Genomic DNA, 27,597 nt, shown 5'->3' on the forward strand with positions numbered 1-27,597 from the left:
TTCCAGGGCAGGGACACTGAAGGGAGAAGAGGCCCAGACGATGGCAGAGCCTCAGGACCCTGTAGCATGTGTCTGGCCCGGGACATACCTGGATGCTGGCACTGTGATTAGGCATGCCGGAGGACAGGGAGATGAGAACTGAAACAGACAACCTTCAGTTAAGAGCCTGGCAGGATGACATCCACTCAACATGTCCAGTGTGTGTTTGGAGGGGGGAAGGGGGAGGACATGACCAAACACACACTGGACATGTTGAGTGGGAAATACCATCACATTGGGAACTGCTTGGACCAGCTGGTGTTTGTGCAGGAAAGGACTAACACAGCATCCTGACCACACTCCCCGGGAAGGCAGGCTTGCAAGTCTGTTAAGGCTGGTCCTCATCAAGAGTCCAGGAACTGAACTGATGGGGGGTGAGGGGGACAGGAACAGGAGAGAAGCATTCCCTGTCCCTAAATTTCACAAATCCATTGTTTATGTGGAGCAATGGCACTTATCCTGGAGTCTGGACCTCGCACATTCTGGGCAGAGGCACCTGTGTAACTAGCCCCAGTGAGAACCCTGAGTGCTGAGTCTCTGTGGTCAAGAGAAAATCAAAGCCCTAAGAGTACAGGCATCTCTGTCCAGGGTAGTTCCACAGAGCTCAGACCACACTGTCATGGCTGGTGCTCAGCACATGAGACCCTTGACCTCTGCAATGTGCAAGCCCCTGGACAACCTGACCAAGGCCACTGCCCTCCCAGTAACCCCAACTGCTCCACCTATCTCCAGGGCCATCTCTGATCCTGCCATGCCCCAGCCCGCCCCACCGACTTTCCAAATGGAGACTACTCTCTGGGATCTGTGGTCACCATCTCCAGGCACTGTCCTGCCTGCATGCCACCCTTCTCTCCAGAACTGTCATCAGCCCTTAGGGATACTCATGGCCCACTCCAGGCCACACAGCTACAGGCACGGAGCACAGACCCTGGGCCAGCTTCCTGTGATTCACTGAACTGAAGGTTGCCCATGGGTCCAGGATGAAGGACCACGAGACTGCTTCTCAACAGCTTTGGGCAGGGACGGGCAGAGACAGGCAGGCAGTGTGAAGCTGAGTCCCCCGAGCCCCAGCTCTCACTGCCCATCTGTAAGATGCCCAGCTATAGCAACACATGGCTCAGACGTCAAACCAGGAGATAGCCAGCCGGCCCAGGAGTAACAACTTTAGACACAGCAGGGAGAGAGACTGTAAGTCCTCAATGGTATGAACACGCATCAGCAGCGTTCTGCATGGCCCTGGGCCAAGTTCTGACCCTAACGAACGGTTTCTCAGAAGACCTTCTGAGGAGCAGCCATGATTGCATTGTAGAAAGTCTGTGTTGTGGACTCCTACCCCTAAGTACCTATGGAGTGTGACTGTAATGGATGGGACAAAAATAGCAGGATTGGACACTGGAGGCTGGTGAGGGCAGTGGACTCTGGCTGTGACACTTCCCATAGGGCTGGGACTGGTTCAGAGCTGGACTAAACATACAGCACTGAGACCAGGTGAGAATCGGGTGGAGAATGTTGGGAATCTGCAATTCCAGGTGACCTTGTATACACTAACGGGGGCTGGGGACAGATGGCCATCAGGGACCAGCCCGTCCCAGGCCCCATCACCAGGATGGGCACTCTCTTGTCCCACCCGAGATCCCATGAGGTGGTAGTGGGGTAGGGCCTCCCACTAAAGACAGCAATCTGTTTCAGAACCAGGTAACTGTGGTTCTTACCTGCGATGACAGTGTTCACACATTCGTAGAGAAGGGACATGGCAGAAGTGCTGGAGAAGGAACAAAGAGATGTGAGAACAGTGATGTGCTATTCTGTGAGACACAAGTAGACCCCAGTGCACTGCATGTGAAAAAATATGGTCATGTCAGCAATGGGTCCATGACAGCTAAAGTCAGAAATTCACATCGGATATGGCTTCACCCTTTGGCCCAATCCCCCCCCCGCTCCCTGCTCCAAGGTGGGGCTAGGGTGGGAGTTCTGGCTCTTGTCCATGCTCCTGGCATCTGGTATCTCTGCCTGGTCAGTGAGGCCCGGAGGCTGCTCTCTCACCTCAGTCATCAGAATGCTCTGGAGGACAAGAGCATGCCATCCACTCACCCAGGCAACCTGCAACACTCCCTCCACAGGAGCCCATTCCCTTACCCTCCCAACTGTGCAGCATCCAGGAGGGAAAGTCAAATTCCCCACTTGCTCTGGCCACACAAAGACAATTCTACCAGTCAGAACACCACTGCCGGTTCTACTGATGGAGGAGCCTGAGGGGCAGGCAGACATGGTCACACGCAGGCAGGCAGATCATAGAAGTCTGTGGCCCTAACCCCACCCCACCCCTGCCCAGGGTACCCAGGGAATTGTGAGCACAGCCCAGACCTATAACTAAGGTGGAGACCAAGTGCATCTTCTCAGTTGATATTCTCACAAGTGATGCTCTCCAGCCTAATCACCCAAACCCCAGAGTATGGAGGCCGCATGTTCCAGGAGCAGGGACATTCAAGGCCAGTCCACATCCCCAGTCACATGACTAATGGCTCCTTGCTAATCTCTGAAAACCACAGCTATGATGTAAACTCCATGATTAGTTATTTATATAAAACCCCAAAAGTCCCACGCCCAGACACCTGTTGTACCTAATTATCTTAGAACACCTGATTGGTTTGCGCAGGAGTAGCCCAAAGCCCAGGGGATGTCTTAAGGCCTGGACCTCATGGGGAGGAGCCTGTGGCTATGATGAGCATGGGGAAAAGGCATCCAGCACCAGCAGAGGGAGCCACAAGCTATGGATTGCTGACAGCCCAAACAGGGTACTCCAGTTCCTCCTGCTGCCCACACTGAGGGACCCTGGCAGCAGATCTACTGAACCACCTGCCATCTGGCCCCCACGATTCAACTGCAGGCATCTTAAGTGGTATAGCAGCTCTTAGAACACGACCTGATAACAGAAAAACTAACAACATGGTCATTTAAGACCTTCACCATGATTGCCGAAGTCCACTATGACCAAGAGGCTGAGTGCGTACCTTTCTTCGTTTTCCTTTGTTTGTGTTTTATTTATTGTTTGTTTGTTTGTTTGTGTTGTTTTAAAAACGGAGTGAGGGAAAGCCAGACCAGCCTGGTCCCAGGAGGACCAGCAGGTACCGAGACATAGTTTTTCATCTGCAGCAAAGTCACAATGTGTGTGTTTGCTTTTCCATCCCGAGACTTTCCTTAGGCTTACCCCTCCCACATGTCAACAGTCTCCCAGGGAACACAGGCTCGCCCACAGCAGGTGTGCCAAGGACAGGTGTGTGTGTGTGTGTGTGTGGGTGTGTGGTACCGGGGACAGGCCCCCTTGGCTTACCTGTGGATCAGGTTGGTGAGAGGCTCGATCAGCTTCTTGCCCAACCTTGGCTCCAAGGGGGTCAGAGCACCAAACTAGGGGATAAGAGGCCCAGGTCACAGGCAGCAAGAGCAGGTTAGGCACATCTGGGACTCCACACGACCATGCTGACCAACTCCAACCCCCACCCCCTCCCAGCTCCCAGGACACATTCATGGTCTTTCCACACATGAGAAGAAGGAAAGTTGGGGACACTTACGAGTTTGATGATTTTAATGAGGACCCAATTGTTTGTCGAGGAGGTCATCAGCTTGAAGAATAGTGGGGCCAGGGAAAGGTAGTTTTTGGGGTTGCGTCTGGCCAGCTCACAGATGACATTGACTGCCGCCGACTGGACCCCTGTGAGATCAGAGGGGTTGAGCATATGTGAGGAGCAGATGGCCCCTTCCCAAGACTTGGCTCCCCCTCCCAACGTGTGGGAATATAATGAAGGCCATCTGTACTGCCCGGCTCCGCAATCGAGGAAGGGCCAAAAAGAAACTGCACTCAAAGTGACCCAGGCTGCAAATAGCTGGCATTTTTATCTCACAGCTCGTGCACAAGCACATCTACCCTCATGCCCTGTTGGCTTTGTTTTCTGTACTCTATACAACCCTGTGCTGACAAGCTTGTGTTGTGGAAGCTTCACCAGTTGGCTACCCACAGTGCATACACAAGTTCTAATAAACTCATGTCTCTCTCAGCCAGACCTCCAGGTTATTTTTTCAGAACCAGCAAACAATACACTGAGGCCTTCTGGATCTTGGCACTTTATCTAACAGAGGTCCTCATCACTAAGGGAGGGGTCCTCAGCAGGCTGGCCATTCTGTGTGCGGGGTTCCTGCTTATGTCTGGCACTGCACCCATCACCTGTGGGAATGCTCAAAACCCCAATCCCTTGGGGCTCTGACCACCATTGCTCCCCAGAGGAGAGGACCCAAGGTTGTGAGGTGGGTCCCCATAGGGTCAAAGTAACCCCTGGAACAAGATGCCCACCACACGAAGTGACTGTACTCCCCTCCACCTGCGGCAACCACTCTCGCCCCTAGCCCATGTCTGCTGCCTAGGCTGCTTTTCTCCAGCCAGAACTTTCTCCACCTATAATTCTCTGTGGTACACAGCAGGTTCCCTGAGAAGCATCAGAACCCACAGTGGATTTAGAGAAGCTAGTTTGCACCTGCTCAGCCCAGACACGGAAGGAGTGAGAAAGTAATGGGAGGAGCCGGGACCGGTTTGGCTCAATGGATAGAGCGTCGGCTTGGGGACTGAAGGGTCCCGGGTTCGATTCCGGTCAAGGGCATGTACCTTGGTTGCGGGCATATCCCCAGTAGGGGGTGTGCAAGAGGCAGCTGGTCGATGACTCTCTCTCATCGATGTTTCTAACTCTCTATCTCTCTCCATTCCTCTCTGTATAAAATCAATAAAATACATTAAAAAAAAAAGAAAAAAAAGAAAGAAAGTAATGGGAGGAATGAGGGCTGGAATAAGCCCCCTGGTGTAGGATGGGAGCATGACTATTGTTATGCAGACAGACAGACAGACAGGCCCCTGCCCAGGGTGTTGGTGTCGGCTGAGGGTAGAGGAGATTGAGTCCCCAGCAACATGAGCACAGAGTGTCCCAACCTCGGTTTCTAAATCCCACACCAATAAATGGGACTAGGGCTGCTTGGAGACATGGTGGATTCCAGGGCTGAACCTGCCTCTTGTGCCAGAAAGTAAAGAGGTGCAGGGGAGGATGGGTTTACAGAACAGGGGTCCTGGGACCTAGTGTCCTCAACTCCTTCCTCACAACACCTGCCACCAGGTTCTAGATACTGGAAAAACACTACACCCCAGTACAATCCTCATCTTATCTCGAATCAACAAACCAGGGTCAGGGTCCTCCAGCTTCTCTTTCAGGCGGGGGAAGGCAGGGCGCAGAGACTCGGGGTACTTCAGGAACACCTTGTACATGATCAGCACAGCCTTCTTCCGGATGTACGGCTTGGTGTGTGACATCTGTGGGAGCAAAGGGCCATCAGGCTTCTCTCGGCACTACATCCTGTGCACCTGCCTGTACACCTGCACTGCTCACCTTCCACATCTCCTACCCATGACTACCCCCCCACACCTGCCCTGCTCACCTGTTGTGCACATCTGTGCTCACCTCCCACAGCCACTACTCACGTCTCACCTTCCCACACCTGCATGTTCACACCTTACACTGCCCTGCTCACGTCCTATGCCTGCCCGTGCCTAACCTCCATTTCCCAAAGGAAAACCCTCTCTCTAGCTTCCAACCTTCAAGCCCCACCAAGCCCAGGCATCACACAATAGTGTGCTGGGTGGGATGAAAACCTGTCTCCCTATGTCCATGACCCTAGGCTTGACCTCCAGAGGCTGAGACCCTCCTCAGTGGACTCACTGAGGAGCTGGTGGGGAGGTAGGGGCAGAGAAGTTGAAAAGAAGTTCACACTGGAAAGAGAGTCTGCCCATCAATGTTGGCCTCAGGTTTTCCAGGCTGCCCAGATCTGACACTAGACCAGGATTCTGAGGAGCGTTTCCAGATTCCCCTCACCTGGGCCTCAGTCAACTCTGTGCCTCCTCATTACATAGCCCTGGAGCTCCGTCCTCTTGGGACTATGTTCCTGCCATGAAGGCCTCTTGGTCCAGGTGGGCACACTCATCACCTGTCAAGGCCCCAGGGAGCCACCCCCTAAAAAAGCTGTCCCAGACCCCCATGACCTGGCACCAACATGCACCATAAGCAACTCACTAATACCCCTCTGTGGGATCACATTACTGTCACCTAGTCTGAGTCATCACACTTTCTAAAAGCACCAAAAAGTCAATTATTTTGGCTTGATGGGCCAAAGATTTCTGTCCAATTACTTGGTTCTGCCTTTGAGCTCTGAACCCACTATAGATACCGAATAAATGAATGGCAGGGTCATGTACAGATTCAAGGATTTACAACAGATGGCTGTGGTGTGCTGTCCCCTGATCTATAAGCTGACTGCACTGACAGTCCTTGAGGTCATGAGCTGAGGCCTTCCCACCAGCAAGCACAGCAAACAGGCTGACTGTGTAAGGCCAGAATTACCTTTTGATCACCACACACACACACACACACACACACACACACACACGGAGCTGGAGAACTAGTGCAGTGTTTCTGAGGGCCACGATTTCTAGGAGGCCATCCATATTTAGAATGAACTTCCAGACACCCCAGAGATCAGAACTGGTTGGGGTTATGCCTTTCAGATCAAATAAACTATGAGAAGTCAAACTGTAAACAGACAGAAACAAATGGCTTTAGGGGTGGAGAATTAAGAAGATGACCCTGACCATACTGCTTGTTGAGACAACCGATACCATCACCTATACCTCAATAAGAGAGTAACTGTCGGGTCACACACCTGATCTCAAGGGTGAAGACCCTCAGCTAGAGCACACCTGACAGTGACATACCCCTTCCCCAAGCAGAACTATTTCAAAGGAGGTGAAGTAAGAATTCAAGAATGATAGTGGCCACTAGATGATGAAGATGAAGACAGTGACTCGGTTTCCCCCTCTCATCCCAGGGATCCAGACCTATTTCCATATCCTGAGTTTTCTTAGTGTGACAATTTAGCATCAGTTCCCCAGGCATCCATGTGTTTCAAATTGCATACTCACAAACTCACCAATGTCATGATGTCATTGGCCAAGTCTCGGGCAAGATCTGGGGTAACAAAACAGGACAGTCCAGTCAGTGCAACACCAGTGTCGTACTGGCTCGGGCTGCTCAGGTCCTGGAAAGAAAGGAAGAAGGGTTAGGGGCAGGCGCCAATCGTGCATCACCCAGGTCCCTGCCACTATGCCCCCGCCATGCCAAGGAGTCACACAGAGCAGCCAGTTCCTGTCATTGAGAGAAGATCTGGGATGGGGATAAGAGGAGGGTCGCACCTCACTCCTGGCACAGCCCCATGTCCCAGGGATGTGACTAGGGCTGAGCTCCCTGCCTGTGAACTCAGGACAGAGGAGATGGTGTGGCCAGCCAGTCCCACCCACTGGGAGCCCCTCTGTCCACGGGGGTGTCTCCCCTTCAAAAGCCAGGTTTCATTCCTCTGGGCCCCTCCCCAAAGCAGAAAGTTAGGCCTATGCCTCATCCTTGAGGCGAACAGGAAAACCAGCCACAAAGAACAACACATACCTAACCGCATCCCCCCACAATGTCACTGACCTGCTGCACTCAATCTCTAGTTCTAAGGCCAACCGCAGAAGTACCTCATGTTAACATTAGGAAAGTATTCTTTTTATATCACAAACTTGTTTTTGTGGAGACATTTTCTAAGGTACCTCTCAAAACATTTTATATGTGCATATGTGGTTAAAAAAAAAACACCAATACTGATGCATTTTAAGAATTACGCTTCTAGACCATGCTAATAATATAAAAATTACTGGCTTTTAAAATCAACTCCAACCATGGCTGATGAGATAAAAATACACCAGAACTCACAGTATAGAACTCGGTCCCTGATTGACGGACTTTCCATCTCAGAGTGATTCACAAAGGGCCAAGCAGAGGGTGGACACTATGGAGAAATGCCACGAGGTTTCTCAAAAATGGAGAATTTGGAAGAGGACACTGGTGGGCAGGTCTGTGGCAGTCGTGCTCAAAAGTCTCAAGTTTATTTAAAATGGCATGCACACACCGAAACCGGTAGGGCGTCGGTCTGCGGACTGAAAGATCCCAGGTTCGATTCTGGTCAGGGCATGTACGTTGGTTGCGGGCACATCCCCGGTAGGGGGTGTGCAAGAGGCAGCTGGTCGATGTTTCTCTCTCATCAACGTTTCTAGCTCTCTCTCTCTCCCTTCCTCTCTGTAAAAAATCAATAAAAAATATATTTTAATAAATAAATAAATAAAATGGCATGCACAGGGACTGCCAACATTGGGGATGTGAATGGAGAGGAATGGCAGTGGCAGACAGGGCTGAGGCTGGGGCTGCACAGAGAGAGGACCCTATGAGTGAGGCTGAGATGACAACAGGCAGAGGGGGCAGTGGTGGTGGTTAAAATCACCAGCCCAGATGTTACTATATCATGTGCTTTCTTACGAGGACATTCTCAGGCTTTAGCCACTTCCCAACAAAGTGGATCTAGGTGACCTGTCTCTAACACATCTTCATGTGAATTGGTGACAAATCTCTGTCTAAATCAAGGTGGTAAGGTTGTGCAGAGAGGGCCAGCAGGAAAACCAAAATTGGGTCTCAGCAGGTGGGCTGGTGTTGGGTACCCAGAGCCTCTCCACCCTCCTGCAACCCTCCCATTTACTGTCCCAACATCCTACACCCTGAGTGGTTCCACAGTCCTTCCCCTCCTCTTCTCCAAGCCCACTACCAGTTAAGCTTGCCCCTCATCCCCATGGTATCTGATACCCAGCACTGCAGCGCTACCTGGCCCTCAGTCACGCATCTCCCCCCACACCCCAAGCCCTCAAGAACTGCAAGCGTAGCAGTTAAGTTCTCAGACCCACATCTTATCTATGCCAACACCAGTACCTAGCTGGTGCCACACAGCCAACCTGCCTGCTCACAGTGTTCACCCAAGAGCCAGTTCCTAGGTCACCATGTGGGATGACCAGAGCTCATAAGTGAGGACATTCTGGCTTGGACCAGAGTCACTGAGAGCCTGGGGCTACTGCCTCCAATGTGTGGTTTGGGGCCAGGAAAGGATGACACTCCCTCTGACCATAGGAAACAAAGATGTTCAAAGTACTGGGGCCAAGGAGGACATTTTTTCAGTCATTGGCCTTCAAAGCCCATTTCAAAAAAAACTTACACATAACTGAAATATAAACATAGTATGACTCAAAAGACATAGTGGGAAACCAGCATACTGGGAAGGGCATGCAACCTCAACAGGCACTCCTGTAAGAGGGACAGGACTGGAGAGAAGAGTGACTGTGAAAGGAGCCCTCCAACACCAAGAAATAAAAAGAAGAGGGCAGCCCTAACCAGTTTGGCTCAGTGGATAGAGTGTTGGCCTGTGAACCGAAGGGTCCCAGGTTCGATTCTGGTCAGGGGCATGTACCTTGGTTGCGGGCACATCCCCATGGGAAGTGTGCAGGAGGCAGCTGATAGATGTTTCTCTCTCACCGATGTTTCTAACTCTCTATCCCTCTCTCTCCCTCTCTGTAAAAAAATCAATGAATTTTTTTTTTTTTCTTTTAAAGAAGAGGGCAGTCCAGCAAGCTTCCACCTCTCCCTCTTGCCCAGGCAAAAAGGCAGTCCTGCCATTCATTAACATAGGACGCTCTGATTGGTTGAACGGCCGACCAGTCAACCGGACACTCACCATCTCTCTCTCCCTCTCCCTCTCCCTCTCCTTCTCCCTTCTTCTCTGACATCAATACAACTCTATATTTTAAAAAAGAGAGAGCATCTTTATTTAAAAAAAAAAAAAAAAAAAAAAAAGGCAGACGTGCTCTGCCATGTGTGGAAGTACCTTGGGAATGACGTGACTGAGGGCAGAAGACTGCTCGATAAGAGAACTGTGACTGTGAGATCTCGCTGACCTTAGCACTTTCTAATTACATGTGACAGAAAAACCAGCGTTGGAGAACAGACATTCATGTAGGGACCCAAAGGAACCCAGCCAAAGAGTCAAGGAGACCACGGGGCCTACAGGAAGGGCAGCCTACCTTGCGAATCTGGTTTGTAGTCAGCATGATGACATCGGTCCCTTCGTGAAAGCACTGGGAAGCAGCAAGGTAGCCAATGCGCTGATGAATGGAACAAAAGAAGGCATCAGAGGTGGGACAAGGGGACCATGCAGTATTCCTAGGGGTTCCCATCCTTTCGCCTGGTCTTGGCACCAAGTAGCCCTAGGCCTGGGGGTCACAGGTTGGTGGGCTCAGGGAAGTCATTCAAAAACCAAGCTGGGAATCTTTAAAACTCCAGAGGAAGCCGAAACCGGTTTGGCTCAGTGGTAGAGCGTCGGTCTGTGGACTTAAAGGTCCCAGGTTCGATTCCGGTCAAGGGCATGTACATTGGTTGCGGGCACATCCCGGTAGGGGGTGTGCAAGAGGCAGCTGGTCGATGTTTCTCTCTCATCGACGTTTCTAGCTCTCTGCCCCTCTCTCCTCCTCTCTGTAAAAAAAATCAATAAAATATATATATTTTAAAATAAAACTCCAGAGGGAGTATGTTGTCTCTGAAATATGATGCTCCTTTTAAGGTTTGCCAAACCATGGAGTCCTGTTACTAATGCTACCTTTTCACTTGTCAGCCAGGAATTGCTTTTATGATCTCATGTAGTAAGTCATCCTAAGCACTGGTTTTCTTAGGATTCAAATCTCTCAGCTAGGCTGATGCAGCTACCTTGTCACACTCACACATGTATATGATGCTTTAAGACACATGCAGAGCACCACCACAATTTTGGCAAGTGTAGCATTTCACTTCAAAAGCCAGCAGGCAGGACGACCATGTCCTTTAGAGGGAACCTGGGCCTGATCACAGCGGAGTCTCACAGGCAGTTGCTTAGGGCCCGGGGGCTGGAAACACTGCCTGGTTGGTGTGCATTGTCATTAAAAACTGAGCCAAGCCGAAACCAGTTTGGCTCAGTGGATAGAGCGTCCTGATAGACCTGCGGACTGAAAGGTCACGGGTTTGATTCCGGTCAAGGGCATGTACCTTGGTTGTGGGCACATCCCCAGTGGGGGGTGTGCAAGAGGCAGCTGATCGATGATTCTCTCTCATCGATGTTTCTAACTCTCTATCCCTCTAACCCTCTCTCTTCTTCTCTATAAAAAAATCAATAAAAAAATATTTAAAAGAAATATTTAAAAAAAATTAAAAAAAAAAAAAACATAAATAAATAAATAAATAAAAATAAAAACTGAGCCAACCCAGGAAAATTACAGAATACCCTCAAATGTCCCAGGGTAAATAGTTTTTCAGAATATGTACTAATACAGGAGACATGTTTATGTTACAACAAGAGGCCTGGTGCACAGATTTGTGCACCGGTGGGGTCCCTCAGCATGGCCTGAGATCGGGCTAGGGATCAGTTGAAACCAGCATCCTACATCCCCCAAAGGATATAGTAGTGCACGAAGCTGCAGGTGGCCAGGGAGGAGCCACTCAGGCTCATCTTGGCCCATTTATCCCAGTCAGCTGAGCGTCTGCCTCTCCCCTGCCCCCCACATCTCCTGGTCTGCCACACCCAGCTATGGAGAAGTGGGTCCCTGGGGCAGAGCTCCCACACCTCCATAGGGGTGCAGACTGTCACCTCTGGGTGATATAATCAGTGCTTGTTTTCTTGAAGAGTAATGAATTCATTTTAATTTGTTTTAAAAATATATAACCAGCCTGGCTGGCATGGCTCATTAGTTGAGCATCAACCTATGAACCAGGAGGTCAGGGTTCGATTCCCAGTCAGAGCACATGACAGGGCTGCAGGCTCGATCCTCAGTAGGGTGTATGCAGGAGGCAGCCCAACATGGAATTTCTCTCATCATTAATGTTTCTCTCTCTCTCTCCCTCTCCCTTCCTCTTTGAAATAAATAAAAACATTAGCATTAATAATTTGACAAAATCTGGAAGTGTGATGATTGAATGGCTAGTTTGACTGAAAGAGGTAACTATTTTTTTATTTTGTTTTTTCACAGTGCAACCTCTGTCATAGGATGGACCTCAGGAATGCCCGGGGACTTCCCCTTCTCCACCCGGGATCCGCTTTGCCCAAGTCCCCATCACCACAGGGTTCAGGCCCCAAAGCAAGCTCACCTTGAACGTGAACTTGGAGGCACTCATCACTTCTATGATGTTGAAGGCAGCCCAGCTTATGTCGTATCCCAACATTTGCAACTGTTGGGAGAGAAACAGTGACTCACAAGCCTAAACCCTAATATTCAGCATCCCAGCTCTCAGAAGGACACATGCCATTCGCACTCTGAACACACAGGGTTACCCAACACACAACCCAGGGCATTTCATTTTTCCCGACCAGTTAAATCTTCGTATTAAAGACTACAGGGACGGATTAGTAACAAACACTATAGGATGTTGAACATATGTAGCTGAAATACTGGCATCCTGTGCATTGGTTAAAATTCTCTATAATATTCATGAAACCTACATGACTCTGACCAAGAAAGAGGTGGGGGGGCGGGGGAGTGCATGGCCCAGGCTCCCACACCAACCAGGGACCACAGCCAGATAAGGGACAGTGCAGAAACCCACCCAGGATGGTCCAGAGCTCTACCCACCAGGCTCCTCAGCATGGCCTGAAGGGGAGGGAGGCCAGATGGGTCCGGGGCTCCACCATGCTCTGTGCACCTGATAATCATTGCTCACCTCTCCCTTGACTCTTAAGAATTAGCCCTGCATGCTGGAGGCCAGTGCCTGGAGCTGATGGCATCAATCAATGTTTGGCAGGTGGACAAGTGATGGACCGATGGCGGGATGAATGGACAGACAGTAAAATGGACGGACAGACAGAAAAATGGATAGTGGACAGAGAGATGGAGGGATAGATGGCTTGATGTTGGAGTTGATAACAGCACCAGGAGTGCAAGACAAGGGCACTATTCAGAAGCGCCGCCTGAGCACTCACATACGTCAGCTTGCAGACGGCGTTTGCTTTGACTGCGATGTTGTCCTGCTTCAGCTCTTGCTTGATTTCATCAATGCACTGAGAGATATACTTTGCCTAAAAGGAAAAAAAAATTTTTGAGAAATTATAAGTGCTTGGCTAAAATAGTTACAAATAATTATTTCAGAAAGAAGCCAGACCCAGCTGAAACCAGTTTGGCTCAGTGGATAGAGCGTCAGCCTGAGGACTGAAGGGTCCCGGGTTCGATTCCAGTCAAGGGCATATGTGTTGGTTGCAGGCACATCCCCAGTGGGGGGGGTGCAGGAGGCAGCTGGTCGATGTTTCTCTCTCATCGACGTTTCTAACTCTCTATCCCTCTCTGTGTAAAATCAATAAAATAAAATAAAATAAAATAAAATAAAATAAATAAATATATATATATATATATATATATATATATATATATATATATATATAAAAGAAGCCAGACCCAAAACAAAAAACCACAGAACATTTGATTTATGTGAAAAGCCACATAGTATTTCATTTATGTGAAAAGTCCACAGCAGGCAAATCCAGAGAGACAGGTCCTAAAACTGGTTTTGTGATAGTGGCACGACTGTGACATACTAAGAACCACTGGATTTTAAAAAGCCATTTCATTTTGGTAAATATTTTTTTTTAAATATATTTTATTGAATTTTTACAGAGAGGAAGAGAGAGGGATAGAGAGTTAGAAACATCGATGAGAGAGAATCATCGATCAGCTGCTTCTTGCACACCCCCTACCGGGGATGTGCCCGCAACCCAGGTACATGCCCTTGACCGGAATCGAACTCGGGACCCTTCAGTCTGCAGGCCGACGCTCTATCCACTGAGCCAAACCGGTTTCGGCTCATTTTGGTAATTTTTTTTTTTTTTTTATCTTCACTGGAGGACATGTTGAGGGAGGGAGAGAGGGATAGGAAGAGGAGAGAGAGAAACATCTATCGGTTGCCTCCTATATGTGCCCTGATCAGGGATCAAAACCACAACCCAGGCATATACCTTGACTAGAATTGAACTGGCAACCATTCAGTGCACAGGATAACACTCAACCTACTGAGCCACTCTGGCTGGGCTTTTTAAATTTTTATAAAATTTACTGATTTTAGACAGAGAAAGGAAGGAAGAAGGAGGGAGAGAAAGAGAGACAGAGACAGGGAGGGAGAGGGAAAGAAACATCAACTTGTTCTACTTATTAATTCATTGGTTGCTTTTTGTATGTGCCTGACTGGAGACCTGAAACCTTGGAGTAGGAGGATGATGCTCTAACCAACTGAGCTACACTGCCAGGGCCTAGAAAACCATTTCATTTGGAGAGAATGCCTGCGATTCCTTCACCATCCTCCTCCTGAGGGCAGGGAGGGCCAGCGGAGTGCCAATGGAACAAGAGTGGTTGGTGAGGGGAGGATGGGCCAGGCCCTGCGGCTGTCCAGGAACAGTGTCAAGGCGCACAAAGCATAGTAGGCCAGATTGTGTTGGGGCTGTGAGCAGCATGGAGGTACAGATAAGGAGCCAGGCCGGGGGAAGATTGGCTACGAGAAAACCCTCCTTCCCTAAGTACCCAGGAACTGGGCATCAACCACACTCTGTCAGCTCCTCCCCGCCAAGCTCTCCAGTCCCCTCTGAGCATGTCACATCAGGACAGCCTCTCTTAAAGCAGCACAAGCTTGACTAAGCATCTCTGTCTGTGGCTTCCTTGCCTCTCTCTGAGCATGATGTCAGGATCATCCAAGCTGCAGCAAGCATCAGTGCTTCATTCCAGTTCTACCACGTGCATGTGGATAACACTTTCTATCCATTCCCCCGTGGACACTTGGATTTTTCTCACTTTTTGCCTCTTGTGAATAGTGCTATTTTGGTCATTTGTGTACAGGTGTTAGTGTGCATGTATGTTTTCAGTTCTTTTGGGTTTCCTTGCTAATTCAGAACATCTCCTAAAACACCATTCAAAAAGGTTAGACCTGGCCCTAGCTGGTTTGGCTCAGTGGATAGAGAGAAACAGCATCGGCCTGCAGACCAAAGGGTCCCAGGTTCAATTCCAGTCAAGGGCACGTACCTTAGTTGCAGGTTCCTCCCCAGCCCCAGCCCTGGTCAGGGCTCATGCAAGAGGCAACCAATGGAGGTGCTTCTCTCACATCAATGTTTCTGTCTTTCCCTCTCTCTTCCACTCTCTCTAAAAATCAATGGAAAAATATCCTCAGGTGAGGATTAATAAAAAACAAAAACAAACAAAAGCTAGACCTGAAGCAATACCAATCCACAAAGTCCAGAGCAACTGATGTACCCTCTGGGAGCGGCATGGCACAGCCTCCTATCACCCAGGAGATATGCCATGGCACCCCCAAACAGAACTGAAACCTGCGGCCAGGCAAGGAGCAGTCACCATGGGTCAGAACGCATCTGCCCAGCACTCCATGAAGTATGAGGAGAACCAAGTCAGCGGCAGGATTCCACGTTCCCCTGCTGCACCACCTAGAGCCTGCCTCCCAGAGACAGGGCAGAAAGCACGCAAAGCAATAGCAGACAGCGGCTCCTGTTCCACGTGCCCCGCGTTACCACGCGTGCTCCAGGCTCAGTTCTTCGAGGGAAGCCCTAGGGACACCCGCCATTCACATGCCACCCTGACCACACTTTGAGACCCTCAGCCACCAGCAAGTCTCACAGGGCAAAGACTACTCAAGTGCCCTCAGCCACAGAATATTTTATGAATATTTTATGATCAAGGGTTGGTACAACGGAACAACTGTCACCGTATCTTTCCAATGGGCTTCAGATTACTAAATCCTGCTCAGGAGACCTCAGCTCCCTGTCCCTCCACACAAATGACTCCTGCCTGCCCCGTGGATCAGGATTATTAATGATTTAAAAGGGAAAGAATAGCCGAAACCAGTTTGGCTCAGTGGATAGAGCGTTGGCCTGTGGACTGAAAGGTCCCAGGTTCAATTCCGGTCAAGGGCATATACCTTGGTTGCAGGCACATCCCCAGTGGGAGTGTGTGCAAGAGGCAGCTGATCGATGATTCTCTCTCATCTATGTCTCTCTCTGTCTCTCATCAATGTTTCTAACTATCTATTCCTCTCTGCAAAAAATCAATTATATATATATATATATATATATATATATATATATATATATATAATTTTTTTTAAAAGGGAAAGAATAAGACGACAATCACAAGTGTTGGAGAAATCAGCCACACACAGTGGATGGCGAGTGAAGTGCAGACGTTAATAGAAGACAATGTAGCTCCTCAAAAGGGTGAGTACAGTGTCCACTCTCAGGTGGACCCCTAAGAACACTGAAACAGGTGCTCAAACATACACTGGCACCCGAATATACAACCTGGGCCATCCCCAAAGCAGAAACCACCCAAATATTCCCTGGCTGATAATACACAATGTGGTTCACCTGCCTATGGCAGCTTTCAGGAGGGCTGGGCAGGGTCCACTTCCGGTAATGTCTGGGCAGTTCCCACCAGACTAAGGCCCCTACAAATACTGTTTACAACCACTATCCAGACACACCGGAGTACAAGCAAAAGCACTACAGAATGTCCTGTTCTTCATAGCTTTTCTATTTTTTCTTTTTTAACACACTTTTTATTGATTTCAGAGAGAAGGGAGAGAGGGGGAGAGAAACATCAATGAGAGTCATTGATCGGCTGCCTCCTGCACACTCCACATTGGGGATCGAGCCCGCAACCCAGGCAACGTGCCCCGACCAGGGACTGAACTGTGACCTCCTGGCTCACAGGCCAATGCTGAACCACTGAGCCACAGCAGTGGGGCCATAGCTTTTATCTTGAGTGCCAAGCAGAGAAGCTGAGATCCAGGGAAAAGACTTGTGTCCAACTGGCTTCAAGAACCAGAGCAGTGTTTGCGGTGAATAGGGCCACTGAAAAGTGAAGGGCTAATCCCAGAGAAGAGAGAGATGGGGGTGTTTCCCACATTCTGAACAGAAAATCCACACAAATCTCTGGCTGACGCAACTATGCACTCACGGCACATTCCATACAACCCAGCCAAAGCTAGAAAAATAAACATTTCATGCCGAAACCGGTTTGGCTCAGTGGATAGAGTGTCGGCCTGTGGATTGAAGGGTCCCAGGTTCGATTCCGGTCAAGGGCATGTACCTTGGTTGCAGGCACATCCCCAGTAGGGGGTGTGCAAGAGGCAGCTGATCGACTCTCTCTCATCGATGTTTCTAACTCTCTATCTCTCTCCCTTCCTCTCTGTACAAAATCAATAAAATATATATTTTTTTAAAAAAGAGTCCCCCTTTAAAAAGAAAAACATTTCACAGATCTTGTGCCCCTGTAAGAGCGACAGAGTTGTAGTCTCAGCCCAGATGAATTAACTGCCCACTAAACAAACTCTTCTCTCCACAGAATGAATAATCCTCAAAGAATACAACAGAATCCAGTCTCTACAATGTCCAGAATACAATCCAAAATTATTCAAAATAAAAAACAGGAAAACTCAACAAGAACCAATGAAGACTGGCCCTGAGAGAACCAGGATAATGAAATTCACACACAGATTTCAGTTCAGCAAAAGGAACAATGCTCTCATGAAGCACAAAGAAATGCACTCACAATGAATAAAAAGAGTAAACCTGAGCAGCGGAAGTGACAGAAAATAACCAAGTGGGTGGACCATTTGAGCCTGAGGTAGCTCTGTTACTCAGGGACCTATCACATGGGCACGCATGGCCCGGATGCTCCTAAATCTCTTTCAGACGCCAATCTTTACCCCAGAACCTAGAAGGCAGAGAAGGTACCCTAGGGCCAAGACCCTCCACATCAGCCCTGGAGCACCCCTAGAGCCCAAGCCTGAAGCCCCAAGGAGGTGCATAAGCCCACTGCCCTCCACCTCCACCCCCACACGTTGGTAGGGCACCTCCTTCCTTTGAGCTGGTCACCAGAGACATCTGGTTGGTTCTGAATGAGATCCAAAATCTTCAGAAGAGAACATACCTAATGTTAAGAAAGAACTCTCTCAGCCCCCTGGCAAGAGAAATACACACACACACAAACCACACACACACACGGGGCCTGGTGCATGAAATTCATCACAGGGGGTGGGGGGATCCCTGGGATCAGGCCTAAACGGGCAGTCGGACATCCCTCTCACAATCCAGGACCACTGGCTCCCAACTGCTCACCTGCTTGCCTGCTTGATCGCCCCCAACTGCCCCCCCCCCCCTTGCTGGCCTGGTTGCCCCCAACTGCCTCCCCTGCCAGCCTGGTCACCCCATACAGCCTGCTGTTCAGTCATTTGGTTGTCCCTCACTAACCCCTCTGCTGGCCTGGTTGCCCCATGTAGCCTACTTTTCAGTCATTTGGTTGTCCCTCCCTAACCCCCCTGCTGGCCTTGTTGCCCAGAGCCTGCTGTTCAGTCGTTACTGTGACAGTGTCCTGGACAATTTACATATTCCTCTATTTTATACACAAACACACACACACACACACACACACACACACACACACATTAGAGGCCCAGTGCATGAATTTGTGCATGAGTGGGTTCCGGCCAGCCTGGCCAGGGGAGGGGTCATGGGCAGTTGGCTGGTCTGCCTGCTGGTCAAATTCCTGGTTGAAGGCAATTTGCATATTAGCCCTTTATTATATAGAACAGGGGTCCTCAAACTTTTTAAAGTGGGGGCCAGATCACGGTCCCTCAGAGAGCTGGAGGGCCGGACTATATGAACTACTAATTCCTACTGTAACACCTCGGCTGCGCTCACTGCCCAAAAAACCTGGCGAGCCGGATCAGACTCCTCTGCGGGCCGCATGTGGCCCGCGGGCCGTAGTTTGAAGACCCCTGATATAGAATATACATTGAGTAGCCAGATTATTATGTGTTCAGAGATCATAATTATCTGGCCACTCAGTGTGTACTAGAAGCCTGATGCACAAAGATTTGTGCCAGGATGGGCCTTCCTTTCCCTGGCTGCCAGCACTGCCTTCACTCCAGCCAAAGCCACCTTTCTGCCTTCCCATGCTTCCCAGAGGCCCGTAGTGGCAGCAGGCTGGGAGGGTGGGGAGGTGATGCAGAACACCTGTGTCCTGCCACCACCCCTCCCCTGCCGCTGCTCAGCACCTGTATATGCAAATTAACCCGCAATCTTTGGTGGGTTAATTTGCATGCTCACTCCTGACTGGCTGGTGGGCATTGTCAAGGTATGGTCAATTAGCATGTTGCTCTTTTATTAGGTAATCAACATGGTTCCAGAGGCCTGAGAATTATTTTCAGATAGATTTCCAAGGTTGACTTCAGCTTGTAAATTATTCTTATGACTTCTTAGTGATTTTGAAAACATCAGATTTGCTGATATTTGCTTATTATAAATTTTCCCATACCATTAAAATTTCTTACCATATGTGCATTTACTTCTATTTAACATATAAGGGGGAAAACAAGAGAAGAGTACTTCAGTCAGCTGCATGGAAGAGCCTGGCGTATCTAGCATACAAAACTTGTCCTTCAGATGAACTCCATTACAGTAGTGGCAGCAACAAGCACCTATGTGGACTGAGCTTGTCAACAAATTATAGCTTTTCAAAAACTCAACTGGTGTGAAAATTGAAAAAATTTTAAGGTTTGATGTTTTGGTTCTTAGTAAACTTCTATCAAAATCATTCAGAAATTCTTACTTGTAGAACTTTATTATTTGTAAATCATAGATGTAGCATAGTTTAGAACTTTAGGATCTTTCATTCCAGGATTTTATTCTATTGACAGGTATTTTTGTAATTTCCATGTGGAGATATGCTGGAGAGCAAAATGGCGATGGAAGAGTTAGAAAATTTAAAGGTGGAACCACAGAAGTCACCCAGTCACAGAAAAAAATGTTGTTTTTTGGGGGGAGATTAAACAGAGTCCTCCTCTTACAAAAAGAAAAAAAAAAATTGGTCAGGATATACAGACATATTTAGATCCAGAAAATTATGTAAAAACATAAATTAGAATTATTTTAATGTTTAAGATAAATGGCTTTTTATCCTTGACATTCTTTAGATGAAACCAGAGATGCAAAAATGGTTACAGTTTTCTAACACCTCAGCTTGTCCCATGCCAATTCACACTTCACCACTTGTGACAGAACTTAATCTGAAACATAGGATACAAATATCTTCCATAGATGAATCCCTCAGGTTGCAATAAAATAACCATGTCAACCCTGGCTGCTCAGGAGAGCTCCCTGGGGCACTTTTTAAAAGATCCAGAGTCCAGGGTTTCCCATGGAAGAGTGGTCAGGATCTCAGGTCAAGGCCCAGAGAGTCTATGTTTTTACAAAGCCCTGCAGTGGATTCCAAGGTGCTGGCAAGCTCAAAAGCTACATTCCCAGCATTGCCCAGAGTAGAAGCTCCCAGTGTGAACCACTGCCCTAGAGCCAGGACACACTGTGGAAGGACACAGGGACCATAGGTCTGGGGGAGCAGCAACAACATGAAGAGCCACAAATGGCCGTGCTCAGGGGAAACTGGGCAAAGTGCATGGGTAAGAGGGGTGGGTATTTGAGGAGCGTGCAGAAGGCTGAGGGGGCCCTCGTGAAACAGGAAGACCACCAAAAGGTCCGCAGTGGTGCTCAGGATCCTGTTCTGGGAGCGGCCTCATCCGGGAGATGGACTTTTTAAAAAATTTAGAATTATCTTGTGGGGTTTTGTTATTATTCTGAATTTATTTTTAATTCTAATTGGCATACAGTAATACATTAGTTTCAGGTGTACAACATAGTGATTCAACATTTACATACTTTACAAAGTGATCACCCCGTAAATCTAGTTAACACCTGACTATTCCCTATGCTGTAACTACATCTCCAGGACTTATTCCATAACTGGCAGGACGGACTTTTCCAGCACAAGTGGGTACAGCCCAGGGCTGGTGTTGTTCCAAGTAGCAGAGCAGCTGGAGGCTACCGTGGTTCAGAGGGACGAGGGGGTGTGGCGTGGGGCAATGTGTGTGTCACTGCCACACTTCAGGGGCTTAGACTGAAAGCAGTGGCGTGTGGAGCTGCCTGGGGGAAGGCGGTTAAGACTCAAAGGCCAGCCAAAACCGGTTTGGCTCAGTGGATAGAGCATCGGCCTGCGGACTGAAAGGTCCCGGGTTCGATTCTGGTCAAGGGCATGTACATTGGTTGCAGGCACAACCCCAGTAGGAGGTGTGCAAGAGGCAGCTGGTCGATGATTCTCTCTCATCGATGTTTCTAACTCTCTATCCCTCTCTCTTCCTCTCTGTAAAAAATCAATAAAAAATATATTTAAAAAAAAAGAAAAAAAAGAAAAAAAGAAAATGTTTAAAAAAAAAAAAAAAAAAGACTCAAAGGCCAGCGAGTTGGTCAGTGTAAGTCTCCTGCAGCTGCTGCAACAAGACAGGTGTGACAGAGCTGGTCCTTCCAGAAGCTCCAGGGAGAACATCCCAGCCTTTTCGGGCTTAGGAGATGGGGAGGACCCTGGGTTCCCCACAGGCCCCAGTGTGATCACAGAGGTCCTTATAAGAGGAGGCAGGAGGGTCAGAATCAGAGAGAGAGGAGGCTGTGCTGCTGGCTGTGAAGATGGGGGCAAAAGGAGAGGCATTCCTCAGGGAGGCTCCAGTGTCAGTGTGGGCTTCGAAAGTTGTAACAGGAAACCAGGTCAGTAAACATGGGCAGAAATCCAGGCTCCCCATCCCCACCCAGTAGCAGCTGACCTCAAGATGAGGTTAAATGTGCCTAGATATTGTTGAGGACAACTCCTGTGATAGGAAAGAAGAGGGAGCTGGGAGGAGGCTGTGTGGCCCTGGCCTTGAGTGAAGGGTCAGGGAGGAAAGGTTGGATGGAAGCAGCTAAGGAAAGGTCATCAAAACCAGTAACCTGCCGAAACTGGTTTGGCTCAGTGGGTAGAGAGTCAGCCTTCAGACTGAAGGGTCCCAGGTTCGATTCCAGTCAAAGGCATGCACCTTGGTTGCAGGAACATCCCCGGTGGGGGATGTGCAGAAGGCAGCTGATCGATATTTCTCTCTCATTGATGGTTCTAGCTCTCTAACCCTCTCCCTTCCTCTCTGTAAAAAAATCAATAAAATAAAATATATATATTATATATATTTTATATACATATATATATATACATATACATACATATATATATATATATATATATATATATATATATATATATAGACCAGTCACCTGCCTAAGTGGCCCTGCACACAGTCACCAACTGGGAATGGCAGCACGGCCTCTGGAACACAAGGTGATGGACTTCGAAGCTGGGCCCTTTAGTCAATAAGCTCAGTAGCTGAGGTCTCAGAGATGTCAGTGCTGGGCCTACCAAGGGGCACAGAGGGGCTCAGGAGCCTTGGGAAGTACAGGGAGCTTCCAGGAGACAGGTCTAAATCCGAATTGAAAAGCAAAGGTAAAGGGAGGATGGCTAGTCACTGGTATCAGCCCCAGGCAGCAAAGCAGCAGATGCAAACACAATGCTTCCCAGAACCTATTCCACCCAAATACTGAAAGGTGCATGCAGAGCTTGTGCCCCAGGGAGTGAACTGCAGCCCCAAACAGCAAACAGCTGGAACCACTTCATGCCCACCCAAGGGGGACTGGCTAAATAAACCAATGGGAGGGTCTTCCTGTGCTCTTCTGGAAAGCCGTCAGTGAGATTGTTAATTCACAGGCAAGTCACAACAGAATCTTAAGCTACACTCAGAAACACCCACAATTTCTATGCAGAGAAAAGTCTTAATGAGACACAAACTGATTTACAGTGAGAAGTGTCCCCTTTTACTTAATAAACACTGAGCTTATTACAAAAAGTTACAGGTATAATTTTATAAAGATCAAAAGAAAAAGTTCCCCCCATAATACCAAAAGAGCCCATGAAAGTAAAACATTTATTGGGGTCTTTCCTAGTCATATCCAACTTTTAGAAGCTACCTGCCAACATTATCCTTGCTGTATCTTAAGAATAATACATTTAAGCATCCAGAAATGTGTAAATCAGGCCTATTTTGGGGACTTGTTTTTTTTTTTTAAAGGTTTCATACACTGTTTTTTTAAAAATTTATTTATTTATTAAATTGTATTTTATTGATTTTGTACAGAGAGTAAGGAAGAAAGATAGACAGTCAGAAACATCGATGAGAGAGAGTCATCGATCAGCTGCCTCTTGCACATCCCCCACTGGGGACATGCCTGCAACCAAGGTACATGCCCTTGACCAGAATCGAACCCGGGACCCTTCAGTCCCCAAGCCGACGCTCTATCCATTGAGCTAAACCGGTTTCGGCTTGGGAACTTGTTTTAAGAAATATGTTTTTCTCTGGTAATCCAATACATATACACATGTACACACTGAGTAGCATAAACGGAAATAAAAGTTTCAAGAAACAATTATTCCGTGTACATGAAGTCTGGGGTTTTCTAGTTTCTTCTTCTCCTTTTCTGAAGCATAACCCTGTAAATTGAATTCATAACCCACTGAAGGGCCGCAGGTTGAGGACTGGAAATAGCCAGGTACATGACTTCCTGGGGTGTTCTGGTGCTCACAGAAGCCTGCATTATGCTATTCGCTGCATCCTTATAAGCACCGTCAAGGAGAGGAGGCAGTGTTACACCCACTTTACAGATGAGAATCAGGTTAGGGGCTCTGCCTAGGCCACTCAGTTAAACAGGCCCAAGAACTTAGACTAAAATCTCCTAAACTTCATACAAGCTCCACTAACTCACCCAGCCTTTCCACACAGCTTTTAAAGTCACCGCTAAACCTCATTTCTATGACAATGCACAGAAGTTTTAAGTTAAATCTATTTAACTTAAAATAGATTTAACCTTTTTGGGGAAAACTACTTCTGCTGCAAAAAAGCACACTGTCAGGTGTCTCAGTTGGGGTGTGGTGGGGTGGTAGGGAAGAGCCTATTTTAGAGAGAGGGGGGAACTAGGAGAGTAACTCAGCAGTCACGGGCTGCGCTCCTACAGGGACAAAGATAAACCGGCAGGAGTCAGAAGTAACACCTCGAGATCATAACAACCTTCTGATGATAAAACAACAGCACCCAGATGCTATGTCCTGCCAGGAACCGCCCACAGGCCCAGGACAGAGCCCACTCAGAAACCTGTGACCTGTGACGTTTGAAGACTTCCAGCACCAGTTTAGTCCTGCGCTACTTTAAAAAATGCTTCCAATACCCCGGTTCAATGGGTCCCAAGAAACCAAGGGTCAGGGTACTGCCCAGTGATTTGCTTAGCCACTGCTCAGTAATAAAGCGCAATCAACTAAACTACTCCTTCAACTCAAAAGGAAAGATCAGGATAGGAGTTAGCTACACGTTTGTCACCATTGCCATTAGGGAGAGCTTTCCAACAAGATGCAAGACACAGTGAAAGGTTATGGAAATGACCGAAAATAACCTAATCACATTTCAGTGAGATCACACCTATCCTGAAAAAGTGCCACACAGGCAGAAACTCGGGCTCCCAGCAAATTCAACTTCCTTGCACCTCCTATTCTGTAATGCCAGACTTCCTCGGCGCCATTGTTTGCAAGGCCGGCTAGCATCTGGTCGTGGCACCTGCACAGTATCAAACAGTGGCTCTCCTCCGGTCATCTTCTTCCTCTAGCCAGGGAAGCGGGGACTTCCTTTAACGTCCCATGTGTAAGGACCTGCTTGGGCCTTGTTCCGTGAAGCCACGTTCTGGTGACCACTAACTGTCCCCGTTCCTCCTAAATTTAGGTCACACAGGTGGCGGGGGAGCAGGAAGGAAATGATGCCCCACGGTTACCATTTTACTTCTGGAAAACCTTTCCGTCCTCCTCGCCTGCTTTTAGGCTTCCCTCTCCCAGGACCCCTCGGCAGCTTCCTTATTTGGGCCTGGGACGACTGCTGCCTCAGTTCCTCTCCCTAAGAGGGGGAGGACCCACCTTTCCAATCCCCCTCCCCATCCCCCCCGGACCGGGCCCCCTGGGTAAGAACCAGTTCCGGGCCAGGCCCCAGGGAGCGATCTGGACAAGCACTAATCCCATTGCCCCGCGGACAGGAGGGTCCCTCAACCAAGAGGCCTGGGGCAGGTTGGGGACTCGGTATTTGGAACAGGTGATCCAGGCACACAAGCTTGGAGGGCCGCCGCTCGGGGCGATCTGCGAAGTCTCTTCCGGGGTCACCGCGGGAAGGGGGAAGAGAGCCCCGTCGCCAAGCGGGTAAACTGAGGCTCTCCAAGGGAGACCACCCAGGGGCAGGTCCCCCCCCCAGGCAGAAGGAGCTAGAAGGGGTGTCGGAGAACCGCGGCTAGGGGACCTTCGGGGTCTCGTCCGGGGCCGCCTTCCGCCCTCGGGAGTAAAGTGAGACTCCAGGCCGGGAACAGGCGGGGCTCAAGCCGGGAGGAAGCCTCGGGGCGAGCCGCAGATCGGGGTCGCGGGCAGGGCCGGGCCAGCCGCGCGGCCGGCTCACCTCCTCCTCCTTGTGGTTGCGGATGCCGCGCACCAGGTCCTGCAAGTTCTTGTCGAACATGCGGTCGATGCTGCCCTTGACCATCTTGAGGGCCATAGCGGCGGCGGCCGGCGGGCTGGAGCCCCGGGAGGCCTGATGCCGGGTGCCGTGCGGGGACCCACGGGCCGCCCTTGCCGCCCGCGGAGCGCTGAGCCGCCGGCCGCCACTGCGGGGCGGGCAGCCAGGCCAGGCCTGCGGCGGTCCGGGGCGAAGCGGCGGCAGCGGCGGGTCCGCTGGGCAGGCCGCGCTCCCCTCCCCTCACGCTCCACGGAACTTGCAAATGGCGGACAAGATGGTGGCCGGTCAGCTGACAGCGGGCTCCGGGGCCGACAGCCCGCCCCCGGAAGTCCCGCCTCCCATGAAGACACCACGTTCCCACGCGACACCGGGCCGCCCAGTGGAAACGCGGATAACGCCCTCGGAGCCTAAGTAGCCACGCCCTCCCCGGCTCAGGACTCTCCCCTCCTATTGGTCAGTGTCCTCCGGAGCTCCACCTACTTCCTCGTTTCGGGCAATAGCCACGCCCTAAGGAAAACCTCCCAGTCCTGCCCCTGACTAAGTGACAGCCGTGGGCGGGGCGCCCACGTGGAGCTTCTCCGGCAAGTTCCTGGAGAAGAGTTCAGCTCCGCTTTTTCTGATTCTAAAAGCTGACGCTCTCTGAAACTTGCAGACCCGACGCTGCGGTGAACAGATCCTGCATCTCCTGCACTTCTCACAGAATCCTGGGATATGGGCAGGACAATAATAACCATGGCCCAGAACTAGGCACTCATTCATTCAACAAACATTTTTGTTGTTGTTAAAAATGTCACTTGAGGATATTTTTCCATTGAGGGAGAGTGATAGAGAGAGGGAAAGACAGAGAAACATGTGAGAGAAACACATCAATTGGTTGCCTCCTGCATGCGCCAAGGTACGTGCCCTTGACCAGAATCAAACCTGGGATCCTTTGTTCCCCAAGCCAATGCTCTATCCACTGAGCCAAACCAGCTAGGGCTCAACAAACATTTATTGAGGGCCTTCCATCTGCCAGGAATGGTAACGAGATACATACAGTGCCAATCCAACAAATACACCATTCAGAGGGTAAATAAGCCACAAACGGAGATAAGACATTTGCAATGCTTATATATAACAATGGACTTACCAGGATAGCCATAACATGGCTCAACAAAACAGAAAACCAAGAAGAACAATACAAAAATTCTTACATAGCATGAGACATGGCAAAACACAAACATCTGAATGGCCATGGGTGCATGATTCCATCTCATTAGTCATTAGGGAAATACAGATTTAAACCACAATGAAATACCTCTGTGCTATGAGCATGGCTAAAATTAGAAAGACTAATGACATCAAGTGTTTTGGAGGTGGTTTTTGCTCTTCTTCTTTTTTTTTTAATTGTTTAAAGTATTACATATGCCTCCTTTTTCCCCCATCAACCCCTCCCTCCCCAGCCACTCTCCCCCACACACATACACACATCAAATATTGAAAGGATATGGAACAACCAGATCTGTCTTTTATATTTCAGGTAGGAATGTAAAACTACACAGCTATCTTAGATACCTGTTTGGCTGTATCTTTTTTTCTTTTAGGCTGTATCTTTTTAAAAAAAAATATTTTTATTGATTTTTCACAGAGAGGAAGAGAGAAGGATAAGAGTTAAAAACATCGACAATAGAGAATCATCGATCAGCTGTCTCTTGCACACCCGCTACTGGGGATGTGCCTGCAACCAAGGTACATGCCCTTGACTGGAATCAAACCCGGGACCCTTCAGTCTGCAAGCCGATGCTCTATCCACTGAGCCAAACCGGTCTTGGCTAGGCTGTATCTTTTAAAACTGAAATATGTATAACCCTGGGACTCAGCAATTCCACTACTGTTCCCAACAATAAAGCAGTGACATATCCACCAAAGACTTGAAAACAAATGTTCAAATTAGCTGCATTTTATTAGCAAAATCCATCCAAAATAACCCAAATGTCCATTAACAGAAATGAATATATAACTTGTAATATATTCACACAATGGAATACTATGCAGCAACTAAATAACAAATTACTTATACACAAAATGAAATGGATGAATTACACCATACAATATTGAACAAAATAAGCCA

General features: G+C 48.9%; 1 protein-coding gene across 2 annotated transcripts in view; it reads right to left on the reverse strand.

The window, feature by feature from the left end:
• The window catches only part of AP3D1 (adaptor related protein complex 3 subunit delta 1), a 40,221-nt gene extending 14,425 nt beyond the window's left edge, over positions 1 to 25,796 (reverse strand). The window contains exons 1-10 of one of the 2 annotated variants that reach the window (XM_084883476.1): positions 25,431 to 25,796; positions 12,979 to 13,074; positions 12,150 to 12,230; positions 10,061 to 10,141; positions 7,057 to 7,164; positions 5,257 to 5,386; positions 3,609 to 3,748; positions 3,371 to 3,444; positions 1,752 to 1,801; positions 89 to 138 (exon numbers count right to left, since the gene is read on the reverse strand). In XM_084883476.1, the coding sequence (XP_084739602.1) occupies positions 89 to 138; positions 1,752 to 1,801; positions 3,371 to 3,444; positions 3,609 to 3,748; positions 5,257 to 5,386; positions 7,057 to 7,164; positions 10,061 to 10,141; positions 12,150 to 12,230; positions 12,979 to 13,074; positions 25,431 to 25,526 (906 nt within the window). In that variant the 5' untranslated portion in view covers positions 25,527 to 25,796. The remainder of the gene's footprint in view (positions 1 to 88; positions 139 to 1,751; positions 1,802 to 3,370; positions 3,445 to 3,608; positions 3,749 to 5,256; positions 5,387 to 7,056; positions 7,165 to 10,060; positions 10,142 to 12,149; positions 12,231 to 12,978; positions 13,075 to 25,430) is intronic. The other variant, XM_084883477.1, reaches the window with a different exon arrangement.
• Between the last annotated feature and the right edge of the window lie 1,801 nt (positions 25,797 to 27,597).

Source organism: Pipistrellus hanaki, assembly GCF_964339955.1.
Source record: "Pipistrellus hanaki genome assembly, chromosome: 5".
NCBI classification, from domain to species: domain Eukaryota; kingdom Metazoa; phylum Chordata; class Mammalia; order Chiroptera; family Vespertilionidae; genus Pipistrellus; species Pipistrellus hanaki.